The 24,982-nt window shown below is 35.3% G+C and overlaps 3 protein-coding genes and 1 long non-coding RNA gene across 4 annotated transcripts; 2 read left to right on the top strand and 2 right to left on the bottom strand.

Annotated features, from left to right (window-relative positions):
- Positions 1–4,101: 4,101 nt before the first annotated feature.
- LOC100749235 (urea transporter 1-like) lies at positions 4,102–10,638 on the bottom strand. The gene is made up of 10 exons (XM_012381820.3): positions 10,390–10,638; positions 10,049–10,171; positions 9,701–9,820; positions 9,151–9,302; positions 8,530–8,677; positions 6,789–6,872; positions 6,393–6,540; positions 6,078–6,259; positions 5,722–5,883; positions 4,102–5,062 (listed from the first exon to the last, which is right to left on the bottom strand). The coding sequence occupies exons 1-10, from the start codon at positions 10,426–10,428 to the stop codon at positions 4,994–4,996; spliced, it is 1,227 nt and encodes a 408-aa protein (XP_012237243.1). The 5' UTR covers positions 10,429–10,638; the 3' UTR covers positions 4,102–4,993.
- On the top strand, positions 8,543–9,125 carry LOC112212226. Its single transcript, XR_004461104.1, has 2 exons — positions 8,543–8,639; positions 8,916–9,125. It is a non-coding gene; the product is annotated as an uncharacterized LOC112212226 (long non-coding RNA).
- A 507-nt stretch (positions 10,639–11,145) lies between the features above and the next one.
- Positions 11,146–14,782, bottom strand: LOC100749435 (DNA replication licensing factor Mcm6). Its single transcript, XM_003486926.4, has 11 exons — positions 14,494–14,782; positions 14,268–14,411; positions 13,920–14,184; positions 13,643–13,845; positions 13,342–13,543; positions 12,694–13,224; positions 12,306–12,611; positions 11,900–12,233; positions 11,684–11,797; positions 11,480–11,619; positions 11,146–11,393 (listed from the first exon to the last, which is right to left on the bottom strand). Exons 1-11 carry the CDS (start codon positions 14,583–14,585, stop codon positions 11,298–11,300), a joined length of 2,427 nt encoding a protein of 808 aa, XP_003486974.1. The 5' UTR covers positions 14,586–14,782; the 3' UTR covers positions 11,146–11,297.
- Positions 14,783–15,715: 933 nt separating this feature from the next.
- LOC100749553 lies at positions 15,716–19,893 on the top strand. Its single transcript, XM_003486927.3, has 3 exons — positions 15,716–15,754; positions 16,212–16,522; positions 17,068–19,893. The coding sequence occupies exons 1-3, from the start codon at positions 15,716–15,718 to the stop codon at positions 17,558–17,560; spliced, it is 843 nt and encodes a 280-aa protein (XP_003486975.1). The 3' UTR covers positions 17,561–19,893.
- Positions 19,894–24,982: the final 5,089 nt, after the last annotated feature.

A 24,982-nucleotide genomic window follows, 5' to 3' on the forward strand; every position in this document is an offset into this window, starting at 1 on the left:
CGATACAATGAACGATAAAAATTCCTCGTCGTGTAACGATCGACTTGATGAAAGTTGAAAATCTTCGTATCTTCTGCAATGCCTCTAACGACTCTTCTCATACAACGAGCGATTGCAATTCTTTAACGTGCAACGATCGACTCGACGAAAGTTGCAAATTTTCGCATCGTTGGTAATATCTTTAAGAAGAGAAACGCTGACGGGGAATCGAAACGAGCAACGTTGCCTGCGAAAGTCAAGCGCAAAGAGTGCACGGCACCTCGTTTGACCTATTAAAGCCGGTAAACGTTAACGTGCTTTCTCATGTAAACGACCACAAATACCGTTTATACGGAGTCTACTTCGACAAGGTCATTAATCATCCTCGAAATACCCAACATGCACCTCGAATTGTAATTTTCAAGTACGATACAACCTATATCTTTGACCTTCTACGAACTTGGCGATTTCGAGTCTCCCCTCGAATCATCCAAACTTCCATCCGGCATCTCTTCCAAATAAGACGGCGTGATTAAATGGCAAAAAGAAATGGGAAACGTCGCATCGTGTCGCATAAACCGAAATCGAAGCTGAAAGATTTCAGTGGAAACCTGCGATACGAAGTTAAAAGGCCTGCTGACGAGGAAGTTGAGAATTCGTAGCATCTCCGACATCCGTCGCGATTGCACAAGGATCGTGTCCTTTAGGGGCACTCGTAGGATACCAGCACAGTGACTTCCGGCGGATCCATAGCTCGGGCAAGCGGTGGCGTTACGAACAGGCGACGTACGACGGCGACAGTGACTTCTCGCGATCCTGTATCGTAGTTGGGTCGAAATTTTGGGGGTGGCGTGTACCGAACACGGGGGCAAAGAGCACGAACACGGACACGGACACGGTTACAGGAGACACGGCACGTCACCTCGAGCACGTTGCCACTACGTTAGGTCGCACGTAGTTCCGTAGTACGATGTGTGTCGATGCGATGGCGCGATCTACGCACATCCCCGGCCGAAGGAATTGCGTGCGCGAGTTCTAGCGATCGCTCGAATACTGGGAAGCGTCGTGAAGCAGACAGGGTTGGTAGGCAGGTGGCCGGTCTGGCAGGGATGCGTTCAGCCCTACCCCTTCCTATACCGTCGCTTGCCACTTCCACCACCAGCCATCCCTTTCCTTCGCAGCCAGCAGTGGCGTCCGTGGCTCCGACGACCTCCCTTTTTGCCCATAGTGCGGTCACCTTTGCTTATGTATCTGTAATCGTAGCGATATCGCATCGTGCGTATCTTTCTTCCTTTAAAACTGGTCTTCGTACGAGTATTAGAACGCTTGACGAAAACGGGACGAGCTGGAAAAATTATTAGGGCATTGTGAAAACCTTTGGAAATTCCTAGTACTCGTTTGATATTTTCGATTAGGAAAGTACACGGTGGAATCTTGATTGTCCGAACTAATCGTGTATGCTTAAAGAAAGACAAGAAATCTTGAACAAAAATGCGATAAATTCTATTCTTCTTTCCCTATTTTTCTTACAGAGAGTCGTCTTCAAATTTTGTATCGATTAATGTTCCGATAATCTGTCGTTTCGTTAATCGATAAACGGCTCTACTGCATTAACATATTTTTGATGAGATACGACATACCGATATCTGCGTGCACAATGGAACTCCATTTATTGAAATGAAATTTTAGCTAATGTCCGATTAAATGAACTTCTGCCGATTGAATCCACTTGTCTGAATGTGGACTATAGTGGTATGAATTCCGGTTATTTATTAATCTCGTAGATTCCGATAAAAGTCTATTGTGTACATCAGTTTACAAAATTATTAAAGAATTTACAAAATACATGTATGAAAGAAGCAAGAAATTTGACCTCGGAATTTTCTCTTCCAGTTATTTTGTCATTTTCCCTGTAACAGTTACAGGCTGGTCACGTAAGGGATTAAATACCTTCTTAGATAGTGCTGACTCAATCCTGATCAAAATTTAAAAATGTAGGTAGAATCGTGGGTTTTACTCTTTACGAGAGAAGCCATCTTCTCTATCGTTGCCGCCATGCCGAAGAATCCCAAGATTTTCCTCGACTTCGTTATTTATAACTTAATCCTAGCGTTCTCCAGACGCAGTAACCCGTGATATAAACTTTATACCTAACCACATCACGAAACTCGTACGCTGTGAATAATGAAAGGAATATAAAAGAAACGACGTTATGTCGAGTGAATATTAATAGAAGTTAGTGATATAACTATTCGATATATATTTAGATATTTAATATCTCGCGTTATTTGTTTTATGCACGCGTAAACGAACGTGTGAAAATGAATTTTTCGATATTTGAATGCAGTCAATATCAACACATTCTATCTTCGAAGAATGTCAATTTGTCCGATATAATTTAAGAACTAATTTCTATTCTGTCTTCCATTTGTCTGAAATTCAGCAATTGGGAAGAAAGCTTTGATATTAAAAAGGGTCGGATAATATATCCTTACAATTTCGTAATGTCTGGTAAAAACGCTACTCCGTAATATAAGCAACAACCCGATACCTCTAACTTTTAGTGATACTTAATTCTACTTTCATAATTTACGAATTATCTACTTTGCAGCATGGTAATAGCTAAGACACATTTGCGCAATAAGGTCGTAGGGTCAATTTACCTTGATTTATGAAAATACAAATAACGTTGCTTCTGCGTTACGAAGTCATGCAAGAAGCTATGAGAAAGAAATTACTACCTTAATCGCAGCATTGCAGAAACTTAAAATTCCAGTCTTGCAGTTTACAAATTATACGAAAGAATACGAGCTAATCGAGTTTTTTCTTAAAAAAGTATTTAAAGAACCAAAAAGTACATACATACATATTACAAAAATACAAATATCCATATTACTATGAAGAACTATGTAAATTTTTAACGCTAATTTGTAACGCTACTGCGGAGTAACATATCGAATTGATCGAACAGTAATATTTGCCTAATGAGAGTTTGAATCTAGCGACTAGCGTCGCGACGGTCATCGATGGTGCATGTGACATGAAATATATGTATTATTCAACCAGAAATTGTATTTCTACGTCTCAAAATGACATTTCGAGAATACAAATTCGGAATGAGTAAAGAATAGACATTTATCAAGAAAACCATCGTGGAAATAATTTAACGACAAAATAGAATCTAGGACAGGGTCGTGTTTGTGAATTATGCCCTTATCGGAAAAAAGAAAAACGTATATGTATAAAGTAATGTTACGAGTAAAACGTGAAAATTTGGTAGCGCGTTATTGAAAGAAATAATTTTCATCCTTCGTGAAAGGAAGAGTTATATAATGTAAAATTGTGTCTATCTGTCAGATCAATTTTTACAAAAAGTGCAAAATCGAAATACTGCAGAGAGATAGAAATGTAACGCTACTCTAGATCTCTGCAAGTTAAATGAGAACTTCATACGATTCCTACCTGTTGCCTCGTATCGATGGAATGAAGACTAATCGAAATAAAAAAGAATCATTTTGAAATTAAAAGACCATTTCTCTTGCTCTGACGTTACTTTGAGAAAAGTTTCAAGACAATTTTCTAAGGTACGTTTTAAAGTAAAAAATATGTACGATAATTCTCAAGAAAATTGTTAAACAGAGTTTTACGGCAACCTGCAAAGAACATTCTGTTTTGTACGATACTATTTTACCAGTAAGTATAACAAGTCCCAAGCCTTGAAGTTTATTGTTTCAGGCGATATCATTAAAAGGTAATGTCTGCCTGCTCAAAGCGAAATATATGTAGATTTAAAATTATAACAAGTAAGTTTCGCTACATGTACGAGCAAATTAGAAAGAAAAAGAACGTTTTCTTCGAGGAAGAATATCTTATGCTATGCGATACATTAAACTGAAAATGAGTATACGTACACACAATTATGACAAATGAGAGAAAGTTTGACGTTGTCTTCACAAATTTTAATACAGCTAAGATATCAACAACTCTCAATGCGCAGCATCATGCATACTTTTCCAATATCCTCCAAGTTACTCCGTTCTCTGGAAAATCAATCTTGCATGAACAAACAGATACCCCTTGCAATGTAATATATTAAAAGGAAATAACGTTGTTCTGTAAATATTCACCTTTACGAAATATTCGATATATTCCTGCTGGCAAATTACATGAATATGTATGTAGTTACGTATATTACAAAGTATGAAACAACTATCGTATATTACAATAGTAGCGTCGATGAAAAGCACTAGAACACAGGATGAGATTATGCCAGGATTGTTAGATGTAGAAATAGAGTGGTAGAAGTTGTAGGACACTGTCGAATATCATATATCTACCCTCTTTGTTCTTTCCGTAGCATATTGAAATATTAGAAGAATAATTAAAATATAAATGTTCATAGTTAATAGCACCCAGTACTATAGACATTTTATTATTGCAATTAAAATATTTACAAAATTATTGCGACGAGTCAAAATTCTTTTGACTGCGGTCTATCCTCGATAGATTCATAAGGAAAGAAAGAAGATATTCGCAAAATTTATTTTTAATGAAGCAGCGTCACGTTGTTTCTCTATTCGTATCTTCGCATTTGGTCTCTATTCATGAAAATTGTTATCGATTCATCATATACAAGAGAAAACTTGAAAGTATTTTTTTCATATTTTCTAAGGAATCGTGTCACAAATCCGAATGTCTTATATACATAAAGTACGTAGTTAACGCGATAAAAGAACAGACGCAGTAGTCGTTATGCAGGACAAATGAAAATTCTCCGTCGAATTTACGACACGGGCTCCACGTCGTAAGCTAAAAAAAGCAGCCAAGTAATTTTATTGATCGACTTGTAGATTCTTGAATGCTTTCGTTAAAAATTCGTTGTAGCAATCCAATGTATTTCTTATGAGAGAAGAAATAGCGAGTGAAAGCAGATATAGGACATTGAATTCAAATTTCTATAAAACTTTCGTATGAAACGTGCAAATAAAAATATCGCATTATGCTTATTTTATCATTAAACGTCAAGTGTTGATATATTTTTTCGATCTTTAGCACCGTTTCCGATATTTTCTGCGTCATTTATCTAAAAGAAAAGAAAAAAACAATACGTTAAAACCTAAAAGAATACACGGTACTTTATTTTTTCTGATAACTGTATAACTTTCTAATCCGATATTTTAGTTGAAATAGAAAGTGCAATATATAAATAAATAAATACGCGAACTACAAAATCATTTACTTTTGTTTTTATCGGTACTTTATTTATACTGGCAAGGATTATTCTTTCCGGCTTTCAAATAAAGTAAAAGGCGAGCGTGTCGCCGAGTGCTTTTGCCGATAACCTTTGTATAACGAAACCACATTCACCATATGCGACTCCTTGGAATCGTATAAAAGCAGGTTAACCTCGGCTAGAGCAGAAATCGATTTCTAGAGTTCCCATGACGATAGTCTCATCATAACGCATATCAAACTTTCTCCGACTGTAATCGATTGTATTCTAGTATATGAAATATACTAGAAATAACAATGAACGTGTTCTTTGTTTCTAAAAGTTCTAGGCGCTAAAAAAATTCCGTAGCTATGATATTAAAATTTTTTTTATGGACTCTGTATCAAACGCAGGCACATGGATTTTACAGAAAAATAACGCCCATGAAAGTAAATTGCAAAACATCGAAATATTATTAAGCAAATACAATTTTTTCAAGTGAAAAGGAAGGAAATAATACAAATTCATACTTGCTGAATAAGCTGTTGGTTGGCAAGACAATCCCGACGTTGTTCCTGTGGGGCAGAAATAGGCGGGGGTTGCAGAAAAGTTTTATCTTCTGAGTCGTTCCTTAATTGCAGAAACAAAGAAGCCACCAGAATGAACGGTAACGACAGTATCGGCAATTTCAGCTGTACATAAAATTATTTAATTCTTCGTTTTGATTCTTAAGTTATGTATACATATACATATAACATATTAGATTCGCTCAAACCTTTATCTTTTAAAACTCAGATTTTACTACGATCGATATCGTCTTTTTAAGATATTGATTAACAGGGACAGAAATCTATTTCGTAAAAAATAAAAATATTGATTTAATTACATCTCTAAAGAAGAACAATACGCCATACTGCACGATCACGGTGTATACGATCGCTACGATCACAGCTACAGCTGTTTGTCCGCTAAACGCAAATAAAGTTCCTAACGAAGCTCCCGTCAGAAAAGTGTTGTAACCCCACAAGCCGGCATAAATTTCATCGACTTGTATCCCAAGCATTAAACCTACGAACAACAAGAAACTATGACAGAAAAATAGAAAATACTAATATCTTTGTCTCAATAACATTTGCAAGCTACGTTGACTCGATCTCACGCTCGATAAATTCAAGGTTCATACACAAAAATAGTATAATACCCGCCAATGAACCGATGAGTGCACCCAAAAAAGCAAAGCCAGCCGTTATCGGAGAACAAAGTAGACAAGCTAAATAAACCACAGCACCCATAATAACGCTTTCAACTGCTAACACCTGCGACGCTGACACTACAACGCCATGAAACATCTGAAAAATGTACAGGATGCACACAAAGAAATTGACCCAATTTCGTTAAAAAATGTCTTTCTTACAGTTAATGATATCGATAACTATATAATGTATTATGGCATTTAAAACATTCATGATATAGTTTAACGAAACAAAATAATGCAAGATGTTGCTTAGGATCCCAAGATATTCGAGTATCCAAAAATGTCTAATACTTTCAACGATGTGACACATGATTGAATTGTGAAAAGTGGAGCAAACTTTACCATCCCCCAGTCAATGTGTATCCCTGTCGCATTTTCTCCGATGAAACTGATATTGCCTGTCGTCGCATCACTTGTTGCATTGTCCTGGAAACAATAAGAATGTACTGTATAAACAACTGATCGTGTATGTACTCGCGACACATATAACACGTATACGTATACACGATATCTTTGTTCGAGTACATATAACCCTGTGCTCAAAACTGGGCTAGTTCGTCCATTGATATCCACGCCCGAAAGAAAACTCAGGACAAAAATATCTTTGAATAAAAAATCGATAGAACTCCCTTCTATGACGAATTTATTTCATTCCATATCTAAAAGAAGAACGCGTGACAATAATAAGCTAGGAAATAAGTTTTCTCCATTCGTAATCCGTTAAGTTGATTATACCCTCTAAATCATTCAAACTTTTGTATTTGCAACTCGATGTTGTCTTTGGTCCTCGTAGTTTATGTAGCTTATATGCACATGTAATCTTACATTACGTAAATTTTTTACTTCCTCTATATATTTTACTAAAATTTTACTAAAATGACGAAGAAATACAAATTTAATGCGATATTCGTCTAAAGAAAACGATCGACGAATCTGAGATGATTTTCATCTTTTCCTATCTCGCTCTAGAGACAAACAACAATAGGTAAGAAGTTTGTATTGATCGTGTGCGTGCCACACGACGGCTAGCGGAGTGGAAGAGGCTTTTAAGCATCGCAACTTAAGTTGGACAACGTTGCTGGCATAACTAAACTTGAAATTATCGCTTTCATCTGTCATCGATCGATTATGTAACACTCAAATGTTACTCGCTACTGTTCGCGTTGATGTGATATAACGATAAAAACCGATTGTACCGATTCTATGAAACTTTAATCAAAAATGCGATCACGTAGTCAAGGGTATTACATGGAATAAAACACATAACACGTATAAACGTATAAACGTGAAACATATAAACGATTGAATATTTTCTACAAATATTAATAACTTCGAAAGTGTTAATAGGCAAAATTGAAGTATTTCGAGGTATCGTTTCATTAGCTTAACTTGTTGCTTTTTGGAACGTAAATATGTTGAGAAGATTTTAATGTTACATTCGGATATCGCTGATGAATGTGTAATATACGTGTATACGGCACTACGTGGCATAATGACAACAATTTCGTAGCAGTGTACGTGTAGGCGTGCGTATCAAAATACATAAATCTTCATAAACTTACGAGTACGTTGCGTTATCAAACGATATCTTTACGACAGATAGTTTTCATACTTTTTACATAGAACATAAATAGAAGAACGTCTCCAGTTCAGCACTCGAAACAAAATAGAGAGTAACTTCACATTTAACATTATAAGTCATATCATGAGATCTAATAAATAATTAGATCGTAAAATGGGAAAAAATTACATGATTCTGTTTCAAGAATTCATGATAACCTTGGATTTACTATGAAAAAGAATATTTTTGAATTGGTTATATGTTTTTGTCGATATGTGTTGTGTACCATAAATCTTACATCTACGATAAATAATAATTTTATGACTTTTAATATAAGAACACAAATTTATAGCAAATAAATAAAAGTTTACGATTATATTACGATGATATTAACAGAACTTTTAAAGTCTCTAAAAATCTGGACTACTTGTACCGAAAAACCGAGTGTTTGTCTATGTAATATTTAAAGAATCGCATTCCGCAACAATACGAAAATTGAATGCTCACAACAAAATCTATTACCATTCTCGTAACTGGTTGCAGTTCCTCCGACGTATCAAGTCCATTGTCTTTGGCATAAAGGACCAAGAGCAACGCAAATTCAGCCAGATTAAACGGCCATGCTATGAATGGTAACTTATTGTTTTTGAAAGAGCGGGTCAAGTAAACGCTGTAAACATTAATCGTTAATTACCAATAAAATTAGTTAAAAGCGTTCTATAATTATCACAGTTGTTTAAATTTAATCTACGTTGTAATATAATATACTGTTGAATATTTTTGTAATGGTAAAGTAACATCTATTAAAAAGATTAAATGAACTTCTTTTTTTAATATTAAATTTAAGTAAATCTGTAAGATTTGAAATTTTATCGAAAATTTTACATATCATTCTACTCTATTATCAGGTGAAAAATAAACGATTCTCTAAAAATCATAAAAGAATTGATTGTCGAGCTTTGTTTGAATACTTCATACGTCACACTCGTCACTTTACATTTACAACGATATCATAAAACTCAACATAAAGTTATCTTATATTCGTAAGAATTACTAAAATGCTAATACTGCGCGTTACAGCAAACGTTTTATAATAAAAAAGTAAACTTATAAGCAGACATTCATCAATTTATTGAAACTTGCCTAAAGATCGTTCCCAGAATAATCAGTAGTAGACTGAAATCATCGAATGGTCCATAGATATTTGGTATTAAACTAGACGATATCGCGCCAACTAATAATGGATTGAACACTGTTAACCCATTTGCGATATTTTCCTGTGAATCTCGTATCAGCTGCGAATGAAATATATGCTTTTCAAAACGTAATATGCGAATTTTCTCACATAGCGTATCAACGAAAAAGCTCCGCAAATGGTATCGCGACGCGATCGTATTAATCCTCGCAAAAAATTCCGCATTGCAGTCATTTTGTTTACTTTTTGTGAAACAACACGGTACCATGGGATGATCAAACGAATAATAATTACAGAAGCATGAATAATCGATTCATACGTCACGTAAATCAACAATGCAATTAGGCATTATTTATTCGCGTCAAATATATACTAAGGATATATATATATTGGTATATATTTAATGAATACTTAGGAAGTACATAGTTCTAAGTCTTCGAAGTAAAAAATAATTAACAAAATATCATTTTTTAAATATTTGATGTAACAATTACGTACCACAGATAATAGAAGACCTAGGGAACCAGTGATTGCTGAGAGGAGTAACGTACCTGGTGCATTAACTCCTAAAGAAATCGTTATCAATAATCCACTAATTGGATTATTTGCAAATACAACCTGTAAATTTATATAAGCTGAATATGAGTATCTTTCAATCGATTTAAATATCAATTTGTGTATGTGCATATCGTTTTGAAAATCTTGTAGACGATCCTTATATTTATAAATCTAAGATTTTAAATAACTAATGTTAACTAAAAATAACATAACATAATAAATAAATTTGTATCTATGAACATTTTCGTTATCTATACGTTATTTATAAAAGATATATTAGCCGCTTACTTGACTGAAACCTCGTAATAAATAATCAAATAAGCGTACTATGCTCCAAAAAACGCTTTCCTTTTCTAACAAAAATTCTTGCCACTCGGTGAATGTTCCAGTAAAAACGGCCCGAGAATAGTCCTATATATGAATTATATTGAGAAATGTCATGTTAATACAAAAAAAAATTTTTATTTTAGGTGCTACATATGTATATACTCAATACTAAAATATGATAAAACTTGAAATACACCTAGTGCTTAATTCTGATTTCATCTAGTTTTATGATTAATTCACACTTTATGACATACGAAAAATATCTCATACTCATATCTTTTTATTTATCTTTCAGTACTCACATGGCGCGTAGATCCTTTTAATCGTTCTCTCGCGCTCATTCTATGATAGACTCACGTAAAACACTACAATTCCATTTTAAAAGTATATCCTTTTAACCACGCTGTGCAAATTCCCCCACCATTTGTGAGATATGTCGATGATAAAGAGCAATGTGCATCTGTGTGTCATTCGATGTTTGATATTTCTTCTACGAAAATTGTGTGATACGAGATCGTGAATGTTTCAAATTTCTAAAAGAACTATTTATTCCACGTTATAAATTAATATGTATTAGTATTAATTAATAAGTGAGTATTAATCATTGAAATAAAGATATCAATTCAAAATTATTTTTAAATACAAAATATTGTTGAACTTTCCTTGTTACTTTTTTCTTACTTCCACGTGCTTACTCGTTTTAAACATTGCTTTCATGTATCTTTACTTCAAACGAGCTTAGTTACTTTATAAGAGCATGTGGAGTACATAATTAACATAGCAATCTACATAACAATTAACACGGTTAGCACTACCTTATTAACGTATTTATGTTAAACTGTTAATAATGTAATAATTTTAGTAGTAGTTAAATAAACAGTCAATGGAACAAGTACACTGTATATTAATATAAATATTTATTTTTAATTTAAAATATGGAAAAAAATATAATGGTGCGTGTTTTCGATTTTGAATTGTAAAATCCGGTATTTTCAATGAATTGAGGCAAGTAGAGGTACATTTTGATTTGATTGCATGAAATAAGTAAAAAATATTTTCATAAAAATGCTTTAATCTTGTACCATCCACAATGTGAAATAAATTGTATTATTCACATGTGGAAATAAATTCCAATGTTTACCTCTATTTACCATTACTTTATCAACAGTTGTGTAATTAGTTCTTAACAATACTTTTGTATTAAAAAAGTTTAAGCATCAATAATATAATTAGGATGCACAACAAGTAAAGGATCATTTTCTTCGTCTTTTTCATCCCTTGTGGTTAAAGGTATTATAATTTGATCCTGAAATACAATCAACAAAAGAAATTAAAAAATGAATCATTAATAATAAAATTCGAATAATTTTAAATAACTACTTTTTTACGTACATGATATGTTAACCTATCAACAATCTTTTCAATAAAATTTTTTCTTTCCAACAACTCTTCTTCTGAATCTATTTGATCCTGTATTTGATCAAGATACCATGCCACCAGTTCCGATTTCCTTAATCCACCTTTAGTGTCCCCTGCAGAATAGAGAAAATTAGAAAATAAATATTTATATAAATAATAATTTCAGACACAATATACCTGTAGCAACAGTTTCACTTTCAGCACGAGTTTCTTCATTTCTCATGTACAACACTAACATATTAGATAAATTTTTATACTCTTCAAAGGACATTGTTAGTTTCTTCTTGTGTTCTATAAATATAATGTAAAGAAAAAAAGAGGGATGTATAAGACTAACTACTACACATAGACATTCATATAGACATTTTAGTGTATATAAGTGATATAATTTACGTGTAGGAGTTTCTGCTTCCATATCGTGATCCAATGCGTTGAGAGCCTCCATGATAGGTGGAGCATCGTTCATATCGACATCCATTCCATCATCTTCGGCTTTTTCTAAATCTATATCCGGTTGTTCTACGGTAACGATACTTTTACTTAATAAACGTTTTGCTTCCGAAACATGTTTTATAGTAACTTCATCTGAGCATTCTAATTTAGCCATGGCTTCTGATAATCTAATAAGGCTTTCTAATTTTCTAACGGTAACTCTCCATTTGCCGGAGCCACCACCAGTTTTTTGTCTAAGCGTAGTATAACTATCAACTAAAGATTCCGCCGCTTCCTAAAATTGAGAAAGGAAATTAATCCAAATAATTCAAATAATGAATTTATATTTAAAGCGGTATAACAATACCTGATTTAACATAGGTTTAAAATGTTTGGCAAAATTAATATATCTAGCGATCTCTGATTGCGAATATACTGTATCAAAACCTTGCCAATTATCGCAATGTAAATCAATAATTCTTTTAGCGATTGCATTATCAACAATTTCATTGCATTCATCAACTATAATAAAGAATAAGTCAAATCTGGACATAATTGGAGCCGTTAATTGAACATTTTGTTGTAATGACTTTTTCCTATCATACCGTCCACCAACGGGATTTGCTGCCGCTAATATCGATGTTCGGGCATTCAAAGTTGCTCTTACACCAGCCTAAAAATATATATATTTTATTAATGCTAATATGCATATACTAGAAAAGTTTAATATCAATTATCATTCGACATCAACAAACCTTAGCTAGTGAAATAGTTTGTTGCTCCATGGCTTCGTGTATAGCCACTTGGTCCCTAATATCCATTTTATCAAATTCATCGATACAACAAATACCTTGATCAGCAAGCATCAAAGCACCAGCTTCAATAACAAAATCAGGCGACTCTTCGTCTCTTACTACAGCAGCAGTTAATCCAGCTGCGGAAGACGCCTTTCCCGAAGTGTAAATCGATCTTGGGCTGATGTCAGCAACACTTTTTAGAAATTGAGATTTCGCTGTACTAGGATCACCAACAAGACAACAGTTTATATCCCCTCGTAACGAGGTACCCTCTAACGTTGTTTTCGGCACACCACCAAACAACATTAGAGTAATTCCTTTTTTAACTTCATCGTTACCGTGTATAGCGGAAAATAAACTTTGTACAAGATTTTCATATAGATTCTTATCACGACTCATTTCATATATACGATTCCATTCTGCTTCTGACATTCGCTTTTTCATCATTTCTTGAGAAATTTCTTCCATATTTGTTTCGGTACCACCAAACTAGAAAAATATTAATCGTATAAAATATTTGTACATATATATACGCATTACTATATTATTACATGTAATGTACATGTATATGTACACATGGCACAATATGTAACTAATTTGTTATACCCTAAAACTTGTTGGAGTAACACTGCAAGCTAGAAATGCTGTTTTATACGTTAATTCACGTGTTCCTAGAGCTTTCAATCCTGTTATTCCTTCCCCTTGTTCAGTAGGTTTTCGACGTGCTGCTTTAAGATCAGCTTTTGCACCACTAAGTGAAAGAACCGATACATCCGGTACTACTATCATAGTTCCTGTAAAGTCGTACCTAGAAATGTACAAATAAGATTTATTAGAACTTAGAAAAAGTGAACGAAGCTATATAACTAATTTTAATATAATATTATATAGGTATGTGATAAAATACCTGTCACCAGGTTGAATAGTTTCTACAGCTTCTGCTCGTAAAATAATTTCAAGCGAGCGTGGAATGCAGCCTCTAGGAAGTTCTGCTTGTGTCTCTTGTACTCTGATTTTTTGGAAATCAACAAATATGGAATTATCTACGTCTAGCAGGAAACGCCTCCTATTATTACATACTGGATTATGACAAATTGTTGGATTGCAGAACTGTAAATAATTACCCAAATTGCAATAATTTCATTACAAACATATTCATATCAATGAGGTCATCTGCATTATACCTTAAATTGTTGTTCTACATTTTTTATTACAGCATTACAGTCCATACAAAGAAATGTACCTAGCACCAACTCTGGATGAACAGGATGCGTTCTTATTACTTGACCAGATATACGTATTAATGTACCAAGTTTCGAGGCATTTAGTTCTCTTAATTTTTGTCGTATCGGAACTTCCACAAAACTCACATAACATTCCTTTTCCTTCCTCAAATCTGCAACATCCTTGACATAATTACAGACTGCTTGGCATAGGTATGGATAAACTCTATAACAAAAGATTACAATTTATTAAATAAAAACAAACGATTAAACTAGTGTCGTGACAAAAAGAACATGCTAAAATCTCACCTAAAATATTCTTCAACAATGGTTGTTGACAACACTTGATTATATTCATCCACATCGTCAAAAGTCACTTCTAACGTACTATGTTCTGGACTTACAAGTTCTTTGGCTGGTTCAAGGTATTTTACAGTTCCATGTTCCTTAAAGCTAATTAATAAAATAAGAAAATATGATTTAAAAGACAAGTTTGAGGTATCGACTGTCTTTAAATGAAATGTAAAAATTTTACTCTTCTAAAAAGTCCTGGAACAGCTTTTGACATTTGATCCCAACTTCATCAGGTACACGTGAGCGAATATTTTGCGTATCTCCCACATCCATTCTTCAAAATAATTAATAATTACTTATCACAACAATATTTTGGCGCGGCGTTCAGTAATGAAACAACGCGCGAGAACAGTTTGGCGGGAATTAAGTTTAGGCGCGTTTTCAAAATTGGCATCCCTTGCGTGCAATAAGAAATATAAAAATAAACGAAAATAAATTTTATTCTTTTGTACAATGTTCACATGTCCAATATATTAATATATAAAGAATATTATTATTCTAATCTTAATTATATATTTCTGATAACAGTGAACAGATATAAAATTGCCAAAGTTAACGAATGAAATACCTATTACTGCCATGACTCCCTTCGATTTTTAGAATTTTCCCTAGCAAAATTACCGACACGAAGAGTTGGAACCGTCATACAGCGCCCTCTATGATACTATGAGAATAAACAATGTCCCTATACTCTGTGCTCCTATATCGCTTATACGAGTATCTTCAGGTTTCTTTCATCTTTTTTGTTCTATTATAATGTCGTTATGTTATTATTATTTTTACGCATTATGACTGTAATGACAAATAATATTTTGTTCTGTTGTCACTGTATAAATAATGAAAAAACTGAATATTCTTTGTAATACCGAAAAAATATCTTTAATTAAAGGTATGATATAATAACGTTACATCATATACAATAAGAATGAATATAACATATCATTCATTACTTTTTGATACTCTGTACGTAGTACGTATACCTTATTGAGAAAAAAGAATTCTGCACAACAAAAATATAGTATAAAGGTATAAAATTTGTAATACCTAGGATTTCTCAGATGTCGATGTATCCACCAGTAGTGGATATATATGTATCCACCTTTGCATATATATGTAATATCTCTCACAAAAAATATTGTCTGATATTGTATATACACACAATGGCTGGGCATGATTCAAAAGATCGCGTGCAGAATCGTAATGAAGGGCAATTAGAGATTTCACCAATAAAAAAAGAGGAGAAAGTCGAAAAATCTTTTAGTATGTAAATAGATACGTACTTACACGGTGTATACATTTCCTGCGACGGACAAGACTTCGCTCTTAAGGCAGGTGGTGCTATAGGATATAAAAAGCACTCTCAGTGCGTACTGCCGTTTTAGTTCCTTCAAAAACCCTCCAGAATGTTAGTCAGTGTCGCAGATATTCTTGCTTTTTACTTGGTAAAATTGTACTCTTTTTTTTCATACTCTTTCAATTTGGTAAAACTTTATGTAACTTTAATATCGTTCACGTCTCGAGGAAGATCATCGAATCAGATCGTATATATACAATAAAATCAATACTGAAACGATAGGTTAGAAATTGATATTTAATTAATTTGATAACAGTTACAAACGTAATATACACATCAAGTTCGGAATAAGTGAATTAATTGCCTACTAATATTTCATTCACTTTTTATATTAAATAGATTTATATTTTATGTTTGTTTTTAAAACGCGCCTGACAAAATGTAATTTTTAAACGATAACATTAAAGTTGCGACAAACATTAACTTTCATCGGTTTAATTCGCTATTCAAACACGAACACGGTGACGGTACTATTTCGAAAAACGTAGAGACGTAAAAAGTGGCATGATAATAATTGAATGAAAACTGAAAACTGTCGAATTTAGGTAGCGCTTGCCTGTTCAACCAGTGGTGCATTGACAACAGAAGTATCTCGGGATATCCAACCAGTAACAAATTTACAGCCACCAGCCTTTAGTTATCTTCCAAGTACGAACGTTGTGTTTCCAAAACTTCCTCAACATGTTGTTTTCGCCAAACAAGCTTTGGACAATGGGTTAGAAGATGTCGGGGCTCCAGGTAGAGGTTTCACCGAAAGACAAATACAGGCTGGGTATTCATACCTGAAACCTCTATTGATCGATCTCAAGTTACCATTCAAAGATCAGACGATGAAATCAATCAATGATAAGCAAAGGTAAGAATACACTTTTGAAGTGTACAATTTAAAAGCGTATCTAGTGTTCTACCGTTATAATAAACTTGCTATTCCTTTCGTTAGACTCGTTCGCAATTATTTGCAATATCGAAATTGCCGGAGAGACGTTCCCGTTTGTTTAATATTCGATCGTGGTTCATTTAGTTTTCGTTTGTTCGCTTTCTACTAGGTAATTACAAGGAAAAGATAGATCAAATGATAATTAAAATGATAATCTGTAGAAATGAAACGGATATTTAAAATACACGTGGATATCTACGCAGGAGGTCAAACGAACGTTTGTACAATTAATAATTTGTATTTCGTGATTTTTACGGAATCGAGGAATCGAAGGTAAAATTACAGTTGAAAGCGGATTCTGTCACGAATAGAACCTGTCACTGTTAAATTAGGACCATAAGCCGCGCCACGAGTGTAACTCGATATTAGAACGCAAGGGGTTGATATTATCATAAATCACTGGTGATAATCGAGATACGCCCTATGTCGACCCTCGATAACGCGTCGAATATTTGCATTTTAAGATCAACGAACGAAGAGGGAAGTTCTGGAACAAAAGCGATAACGAGGGCAGGTAAATCATCGAGGTCAAGCAACGGAACAAGGCTGCTGGCCGAGGTCGAATATCATCCGCACGTTCCACGGCGATCGTCGTATCAAGTTGTAGAAAAACTCGACGAGTACTTAACGGACGATTCGGATCATGCAGGATTGCCCTATCGTGGGAAGGCTCAGACAACGAATCCCCATCGTAATTCGCAAGACATAACGACGGCCATCAAAACCCTCGATCACTTCCTGAGCGGGGTTCTGAACGACGATAGTTACAACAGCCAGCTACATCCACCGCCCAATCCTGTTTTAGCCCTTGTCCTGTCTCGATACGGGCGATACGTGTCCGGAGCACGAAACTCTCGCGTGTACGCGCACATGGCCGTAAACAATATACACAACAACAAACCTTTTGGTAGTTATAAGTTGGAACGCGAAGAGCTGCCCACCTACGCTCGAAGATAATGCAGATAAACATTTTCCTCTCGCTTAGGAAAAATTCTTACCTGTTGGACCCTTAGATTATCTCGTAGACGTTTTATTGTTAGTACTTGTGTGACATAGGAACGCGCGAGAATTGTTCGAAACCGGAAAAGAAATATGAAGAAGAGATAGTGGAATTATGGAGAACGAATGCGGAAAAGACGAAAAATGTCGATAAGCATGGAAATATTATCGGAATACAAAATTCTTTATCGAGAATCTTTTATCTGAAAATCTGAATAGGAACTACCTAATAAATAATTTTGATTTATTCGTTACCTTCATATTCGGCATTGGAAATAACTTTCGCTCGGCAGCGGAGTCCGGTAATGTACATATAAACGGCAGTGAAGTTAATTAATAGTTTACACGTCGTTAACGGCACGTTTAATCGCAAATACCGCACATTACCGAACTCGGTATAATTTTCAATTCATAGATTCAATTTTACTTGAATTAATCTGCTTTCATTCATTGATACCGCTTAAACCACAGACACCAAGTTGAACTAAATCGAAGTCGCGAAGTTCGCCCTTCGTTGATATCACGCTGATTAATTATCCAAACGACACTTCGGATACCGGTATTAAAGAAAACTTTAGAGCACTTCCTTCATAGCTCATTCTAAATTTAATCAATATCATGCGGATTTACCCTTGAATCTAGCGGCAATCGGGCTTGGCGCGAAGTTAATTGGAGTAGTTCGAGAAGCCGCTCGAGAAACCCCGATTAAGCACTAAACTACTCTCATTACACCTTCCTGTCTCTCCGGAAACCTCTCTAGATACTACTAACTTGATTTCATTGATGAAAGCCATGTACCAGTCTAGACCACTATTGCTCTTGTTCGGAATACGTCCATCAGATAGGTACATGCTAATAAACCTTTTTGGTCTCGTGCACCCCATGTTACTTCGAGTAAGAACTTGTCGTTTGATCGACAAAAATTTTACGACGATCATTACATGAGAAGATCGGAGGAAACATGGTATAAGAGAGGAAATATATAATTTGGAAAGTAAAATTTTAATAGAAAATCCGTGTGTTTCCAAATATTAACACAGCTTGTTACATCTGATATAATTTTTACCTGTTTAAAATGTCTAAAACTCGTATTAATGCTCAGCGGAATACGTATTTAAATAAGATTTATCGAACGAAATGTTTCTTTAAAGTAAATAATTATTAAATCGGATATTCGATTAAATTCTATTAACATCGCAATTTAAAATTCAATCAATCGAAAACCTATTTGAATTTCTCCATAATATCAAGCGTACCTTTACGTATATAGGATTTGCACTTGTAAACAAGTCGGAGATTTATTATAAAATTATAATAACTCTAATAACGAGAGATTTACACATCTATAAAATTATTACGTATCATATATATTTTAATGGATCATTTTCCGCGAAAAAGATATTTAACTAAGCACATCGATCTCTATCGCATTCTGACCACGGTTCTCGCCAGTATATACACATTGAGGAATTTGAATCGGGGTGCGTATAAATAAATACATCATAAACATTGCAGTTACGGACATTTTCAGAGATCGTTTAATTTTCCTATCTTCGGTATACTTGTTGCGGGATCATAAAACGAACGACGAGGGCTTAAGTGGTGCCTGATTGCCGTCCGTCCGCTAGGAAACCAGATTGTCTGAAAATTGTATTTTCAGGATGGCAGTTTCCATTAGCTTCTTCGAGCTTTACCAAAGGAGATCGGTTGGCAGTAATAGCTTTACTAATAGAGCATCCAGGTACTTGGAGACTCTTATAATTAGTCGATATGTTCGAGCCAATACGTTCTCCTTTTTGATCCTTCCAAGTTCGCGCTTTTAAATAAGTTGTTTATACGTATTCGTTTCGCATTTTTAATATCGAGCGAAATATACACATTTTTAATATCGATAGAGTGTCACGCGCAAATAATTACTTATTCCTCCTGCTTCGTGTAAAAACGTGACAAATGTTTCGGGCGAAATTAGCTTTTTTTATGACGGGTGCTCCGCGATCACACCGACAATGTTCGCCAACATGTTCGGAATTTTATCCCAAGGAAAAGATATTACGTAGGGTAATTCTAACGACTGGTTCAGACTATATCTATGTTCCAAGTGAAGTTAACGCATTGGTTGTCGGAACTGGTTTTCGTTTTTCACTTCCTAAACTTCTCAGAAGCTTATTTCCATTTAAAGAATTGAACTTAAAGAAAAAAGAAACTCTAAAATCATCCGACGCAATCGAAGAATATTCTTGATGTGTGATATTCGAGAATGGAAGATTAAACAAGGTGATGAAAGTATTGAAACATTTCGAAATTTCAGTGGCATTCGGCCATCATTGTTATTATTATATCGGAAAATTTTGAAACAAATCTAAAAATGTACGTAGAAGCTACGAGACATTTAGCGCAAGTACAGATTTTGCACAGATCACAAAACTATTTAAATACTTTTGCGAATCGTCTGGTTAATTCTACAGTAGCATCGCGACGAACGAGATAATATTGTTACTTTATCTTGTCCTTTTTATTTCATTTTCGCATTGTTCGAATTTCCAACCTTTTTATTCCTTCTCTTCGCTATTTTCCCTTTACAATTTCAAAGGGAAGCGTTTTGTATAGAACGAGTAGACTCGATGAACTTTCTCGTATCGCATATTGCGTATTGTACGAGAGTTGTACGGAGATTTCAAAAGAAATATTACACCGATGCTAAAGAAAAACGTGGATTTACGGGCTCGGCGGAAATGTCGGAATTTACGCTTGCGTAGGATAACAGGGGAAAAACAGGTAATCTTTTGCGTTTTGGCAAATATCGTGCACGGTCCAAATTTTCCCTCGTTCTTTCTCTTTTCCCCTGCTCTTTTCTTTTATTCGCAAGAGCAACTACATCAGAATGTAGGACAAACGAAATGGCTTGTTCGTCATTATTTTCAGTCGTGATGCGCGAATTTCTTTGCATTTCTTTCCGTTCTGGTAATCTTTGGAATTTTTTCGAGACCCTTCAAAGGTTGGCAAGCACGGCTGAAACTGCGGGGTGCTCGGTCTAACATGAACCGCAGTTCAGTCGAACCGCAATAAAAAGCAGCGAGCTTGTAGGAATAAAATATGAGAAATACGTTGAGATCTTTTCTCCGTGACGGGGTAGGAAGAAAACGAGATGAAGGCGCAAGATGGAGGCTTGGAAAAAGAGGAGACCGCATTAACGCGATGTTTTGCAGCGGAACGCGAGATGGCAAAGAACGATATTATTAAACGCTATCTTCTTTCATGTTTCATGCTACGCTATCGATACATTTTTTTACTTGTTTTTATTTTCTTTTCTTTGACAACCTTTCGGTCTAATTTTAAAAATTGCGTTACTACTGTCAAAGGCTTCCATTCCGGCAGTTTACTTTTTAAGCATTATCTTTAGGTATAAGTTTCACGGAAAGCTAAATGAAAAATATCGTAATATTAATTGTAAGACATAAAATATTATTTAGAGTGGAATGTTCAAATTTTTGTTGATCAGATACTTTTTCTAAAATATAGGACCACTGTGGATAAGTTGAATTTGATTTAAATATTTTGAAGAAACGTTGTGGGATAAATATCTATGTCATTCGAGAACTATTTGCTTCCAAAATTTCCTGCAGGTAAAATAAGTACAAAAAATTACTACGCACTACGGAATCCTTTCATCCGACAAACGTCGAAGGAAACCCATTTGGGAATAAGAACGACCCGGAATCCACAAACCTTTTTCTGCCACTAAGGCTCTGTCAATATTTCCATTTTCTACACTTTCTCCGTGTAATTTTAAACGGACATTGGTCAGAATTTGTTCAAACGAATCACATTTTCCGAAGGAAGTAAAGAGATGAAAATCTGGCATGAATCAAACATCTAGATTTCTCTGCCAAACATTAAGTATACAATTATAGATAGAATATTTTTGAAATTATCGAAATGATTTATTACTTCTCGCTCGTATATGGAGTACTCTAATATTAATTAGACTGATTTAGTAATTACGATGCATATCTGTACAAATTAATTGAAATCCTGATATAAATTTAAAAAGTGTAGAAGTATTTATTGTAATATTTGATTATGTCCAGCCAAGTATCACAGTAAGATATATAGTCCTAGGTTTTGATGGTGGAAATCGGTAGATGGAAAATGGTAGAAACACACGTTGCAATTAGTTGCTTTGCTTTGAACTAGCTGGTGATTTCTATGTCTACAGTTAAATGTTAAATGATTCGTTCGAAAACAGGTTTTACGTCTTAGGTACTGGATTATCCTGTATCGTAGGCGTCGCGCATTCTAGTATCCTGCGACTACGCTCGTAAACATACCACTGATTGAACGGAAGTCGCGATATCGTGACGTTTTCAAGATTTACGAGCATTTGTACAAAGCGAATCTACTTAATGTCATATTGTTCATCGCTGAAACTGAATCCGTTGATATGTTGGTATCTACTCAAACAACTTGACTAAAACCTTAACGTGTGCTTTCAAGCAAATCTTTAAACTTTGATAAATTTGTAAATCGTATCAATTTATTGTTCTATATTATATGTAATATCGTGTAATAATATCTATTCCTTCGGTTTAGGAAAGTTTACACACGAGCAATGTTTAGCGTAAACAATCGTTATATGTATTACAATATTATCTATTGACTAGAATTTCATATTAATTGACATAATTAACCAATGTTGCTTTGCAAACAAACACCATTAGTAAACATAGTCGATACAGTAATCGACGGTAGTAATAGCGTAACAATATGATTTATGTAATATAATAATACTATTATATTGTTATACGAATAAATAATCAATCTTGCGAATGTAATGTGACGCAATTTCTTGGTCCCCGATATGTCACGTTATGTTTCGTAAACAATATAGAGAAACAATTTAAACGGATAACGAAGAAATATAGATCGATATTAATCCACTGTAAAATACAATAAATACCAAGTACTTTCTTTGGCGCTTCTTGTCATGAAAAGAAGTGTTCTCAAATATTCGAGACACTTGACGCGATTCATGAATGAATAGTTTCAATCAACGTACAGGCACCTGAGCCGATATCATTTGGCGGGAAAAATAGTATCCATTGAAATTTTGATTGGTTAACATCGATACTCTTTGATTCACGAAGCTCAGGGGAGCGAGCGTCGATTTGTTTTTGGTGTCGCGCGTTTTGTTTTCCCGGGCTTGTCCATTAACTTCCATATCAACGCAGAACACGATTATCCGCATCCGGTGATCTGTCTCTATCTGGCGATCCATGTCAGCTTCAAAATGTCAGTAAACGCATTCGCGCAGAGAAAAGATATTGTTTCATCTGCAAAAAAAAAAAATATTATTCAAAATACTTTGTTGGATCACTAACAACAGGAACGTGAATGGACGTGTTAAACTCTTCAGGTTTTTGACGGACCATAACGATGTATGGAAAATTCCTAAACATAAAATAGTTATGAGGTATACGTTTCTACGTAGTAAACAAAATAATGCAAACGAATTAATGAAAAGTTGTTAAAAATAATTAAAAATCATCACGTAATATTTTCTAAACTCTACGTAACACGTATTTTTCTACAGCACGAAGCTATATTGTTTCTCGTATGTCAACTTAGATTTCACATATAAGGAAACGAGACCGTTTTACATATGACGTATGACGATGGCACTTTCGGTATTCTACGGTTGGAAATCGCGAAGCAGTTGGCAATGGAGAATGAAAAGCATCTCGAGATCGCACACGTGACGCGTTCGAGTAGCCACTCGTTTCTAGCCGAGTTCCTTCTCTTCGTTGTATGATTCTAGCTCAATTACAAGCGAGTAAAAGGTGGTACGGTGAAAGCAGCTGGGGTGGTGCGGTTGCGGTGAAGAGGCACCGGTTTCTTCCGCGGTTGGCGCAATTCGAGAGAAAGACGAGAATGAAGGGAAGAGAGCGAGAAAGACCTGGAAGGAAGTGCACGCACCCATGCCACCGTAATTGCCACGGTGTTTATAATTGTTGCACACTCCTTTGCTCTTTGTACGAATGCCTCTTCAACCTTCTGACTCGTAACCCTCCCGGTTGCGGGCCACTCCGCCGTGGACTCTTCAGAAACGTCGTGACGCGGGGCGAGACGAGAAATTAGTCTGCGTTTTCACGGAGCCGACTTAATAGAGAAAGAGAGACCGAGTGGAAGAAAGTGGCCCCGGCATTGTTCTCGCGTGAAATCGGGCTACGATTCTTAAGATGTCTCGCGGTCCAAGGAGCTGCACGCCGTCGTAAACGAGTTTCTACGAGGCTCGCGATGAAAATTGTCGTCGACAATCGTATGCTGGTCACTTATCGCGTTCTCACAAAATCCGCGAAACAAATGCCCTCGTTAATTCTTTCTTCTGTTTGAAATCCTATTTCGCGTTTGTTCCTCGAGCACCGTCAAATTACTTCGGTTTAATCTGTCTCAGATCCTTAATAGTTCTCTCATTGGGTTGATAGATTAAATTTTTATTACAGCCATAAATTTGAGCGATGTTGTTTTTCACGGGTACCTAGCTGCAACGAATGGAAGCTTACGCTCGAGAAATTGATGTAATTTCAATTACGATACGTGTGTTATTAACGCAATTACTTCGTCGCATCGTTATTCGAATTTCACGAGTTAATTTCGACAAGGGCGTTGGAATTCTAGACTCAAAGGTGCATAAACTCGGATATAATCGTTTTGCGTGCCAACACGTAAGCACGATGTTCTTATCAATCGAATGCGAGGAGACGACATCGATCGATCGCGATGTTATGGCTTTGTAGGGAAGGCGCTGGAACGCTGGAAGGCAAACGTCGTCGCTAATTTATTCGTGGAAGCACCAAGAGCGCCGACACCCTCTCCAAATTTCCTCTTCCGACGTACGCGATTCGATCATGTCGGCCTACGTTATTTTGCCGTCGGAACACAGCACAGGAACCACTTATATTTGTGTTTATTACGTCGAGATGTGACGTCATTTCCTGAGGGAAGGAGGACGGAATAACCTCATCACCGTATCCCACAGACTCGGCGGCAGTGATTCCCCCTTTGAATGGAGCCAAGTGGTTCGTGCCTCTCTCTTTCCCTCTCGGCCTTCAGCTGCTTCCTTGCCTTACAGTCCGTATTCTTTCGTTCTTTTCACTTTCTTCTCTAGTCTCTTACTTTTCGCGCCTTTATGCAAAAATGTCGCTGGAATTTGTCGCATTTTGCTCTATTGTCTGAAAGAATTCGTAATTCAATTTTAGAAAGGTAATTTCCAGAAATTACCTATTTCGTGATTCTCATCATAGTACGTGCGATAGAACTTTGCATCGAAATGAAAGATATTTCAAAAATAAATTGTCGTCGTTAGATGTATTATGTTTCCAC

Source organism: Bombus impatiens, unplaced genomic scaffold, assembly GCF_000188095.3.
Source record: "Bombus impatiens unplaced genomic scaffold, BIMP_2.2 scf_0135, whole genome shotgun sequence".
NCBI lineage: Eukaryota > Metazoa > Arthropoda > Insecta > Hymenoptera > Apidae > Bombus > Bombus impatiens.

Coding starts and splice junctions, on each gene's coding strand:
- LOC100749235 (XM_012381820.3), bottom strand. CDS start 10,428: ATGAGCGCGAGAGAACGATTAAAAGGATCTACGCGCCAT. Junction 8,678..9,150: donor ATTCTGGGAACGATCTTTAG/GCAAGTTTCAAT, acceptor TAATGTTTACAG/CGTTTACTTGACCCGCTCTT. Junction 5,063..5,721: donor ACCAACAGCTTATTCAGCAA/GTATGAATTTGT, acceptor CTTTTCTTTTAG/ATAAATGACGCAGAAAATAT.
- LOC100749553 (XM_003486927.3), top strand. CDS start 15,716: ATGTTAGTCAGTGTCGCAGATATTCTTGCTTTTTACTTG. Junction 15,755..16,211: donor ATATTCTTGCTTTTTACTTG/GTAAAATTGTAC, acceptor TGTCGAATTTAG/GTAGCGCTTGCCTGTTCAAC. Junction 16,523..17,067: donor TCAATCAATGATAAGCAAAG/GTAAGAATACAC, acceptor TTGCATTTTAAG/ATCAACGAACGAAGAGGGAA.
- LOC100749435 (XM_003486926.4), bottom strand. CDS start 14,585: ATGGATGTGGGAGATACGCAAAATATTCGCTCACGTGTACCTGATGAA. Junction 13,544..13,642: donor ACTATTCAACCTGGTGACAG/GTATTTTATCAC, acceptor GTACATTTCTAG/GTACGACTTTACAGGAACTA. Junction 12,234..12,305: donor TTAAACCTATGTTAAATCAG/GTATTGTTATAC, acceptor TCTCAATTTTAG/GAAGCGGCGGAATCTTTAGT.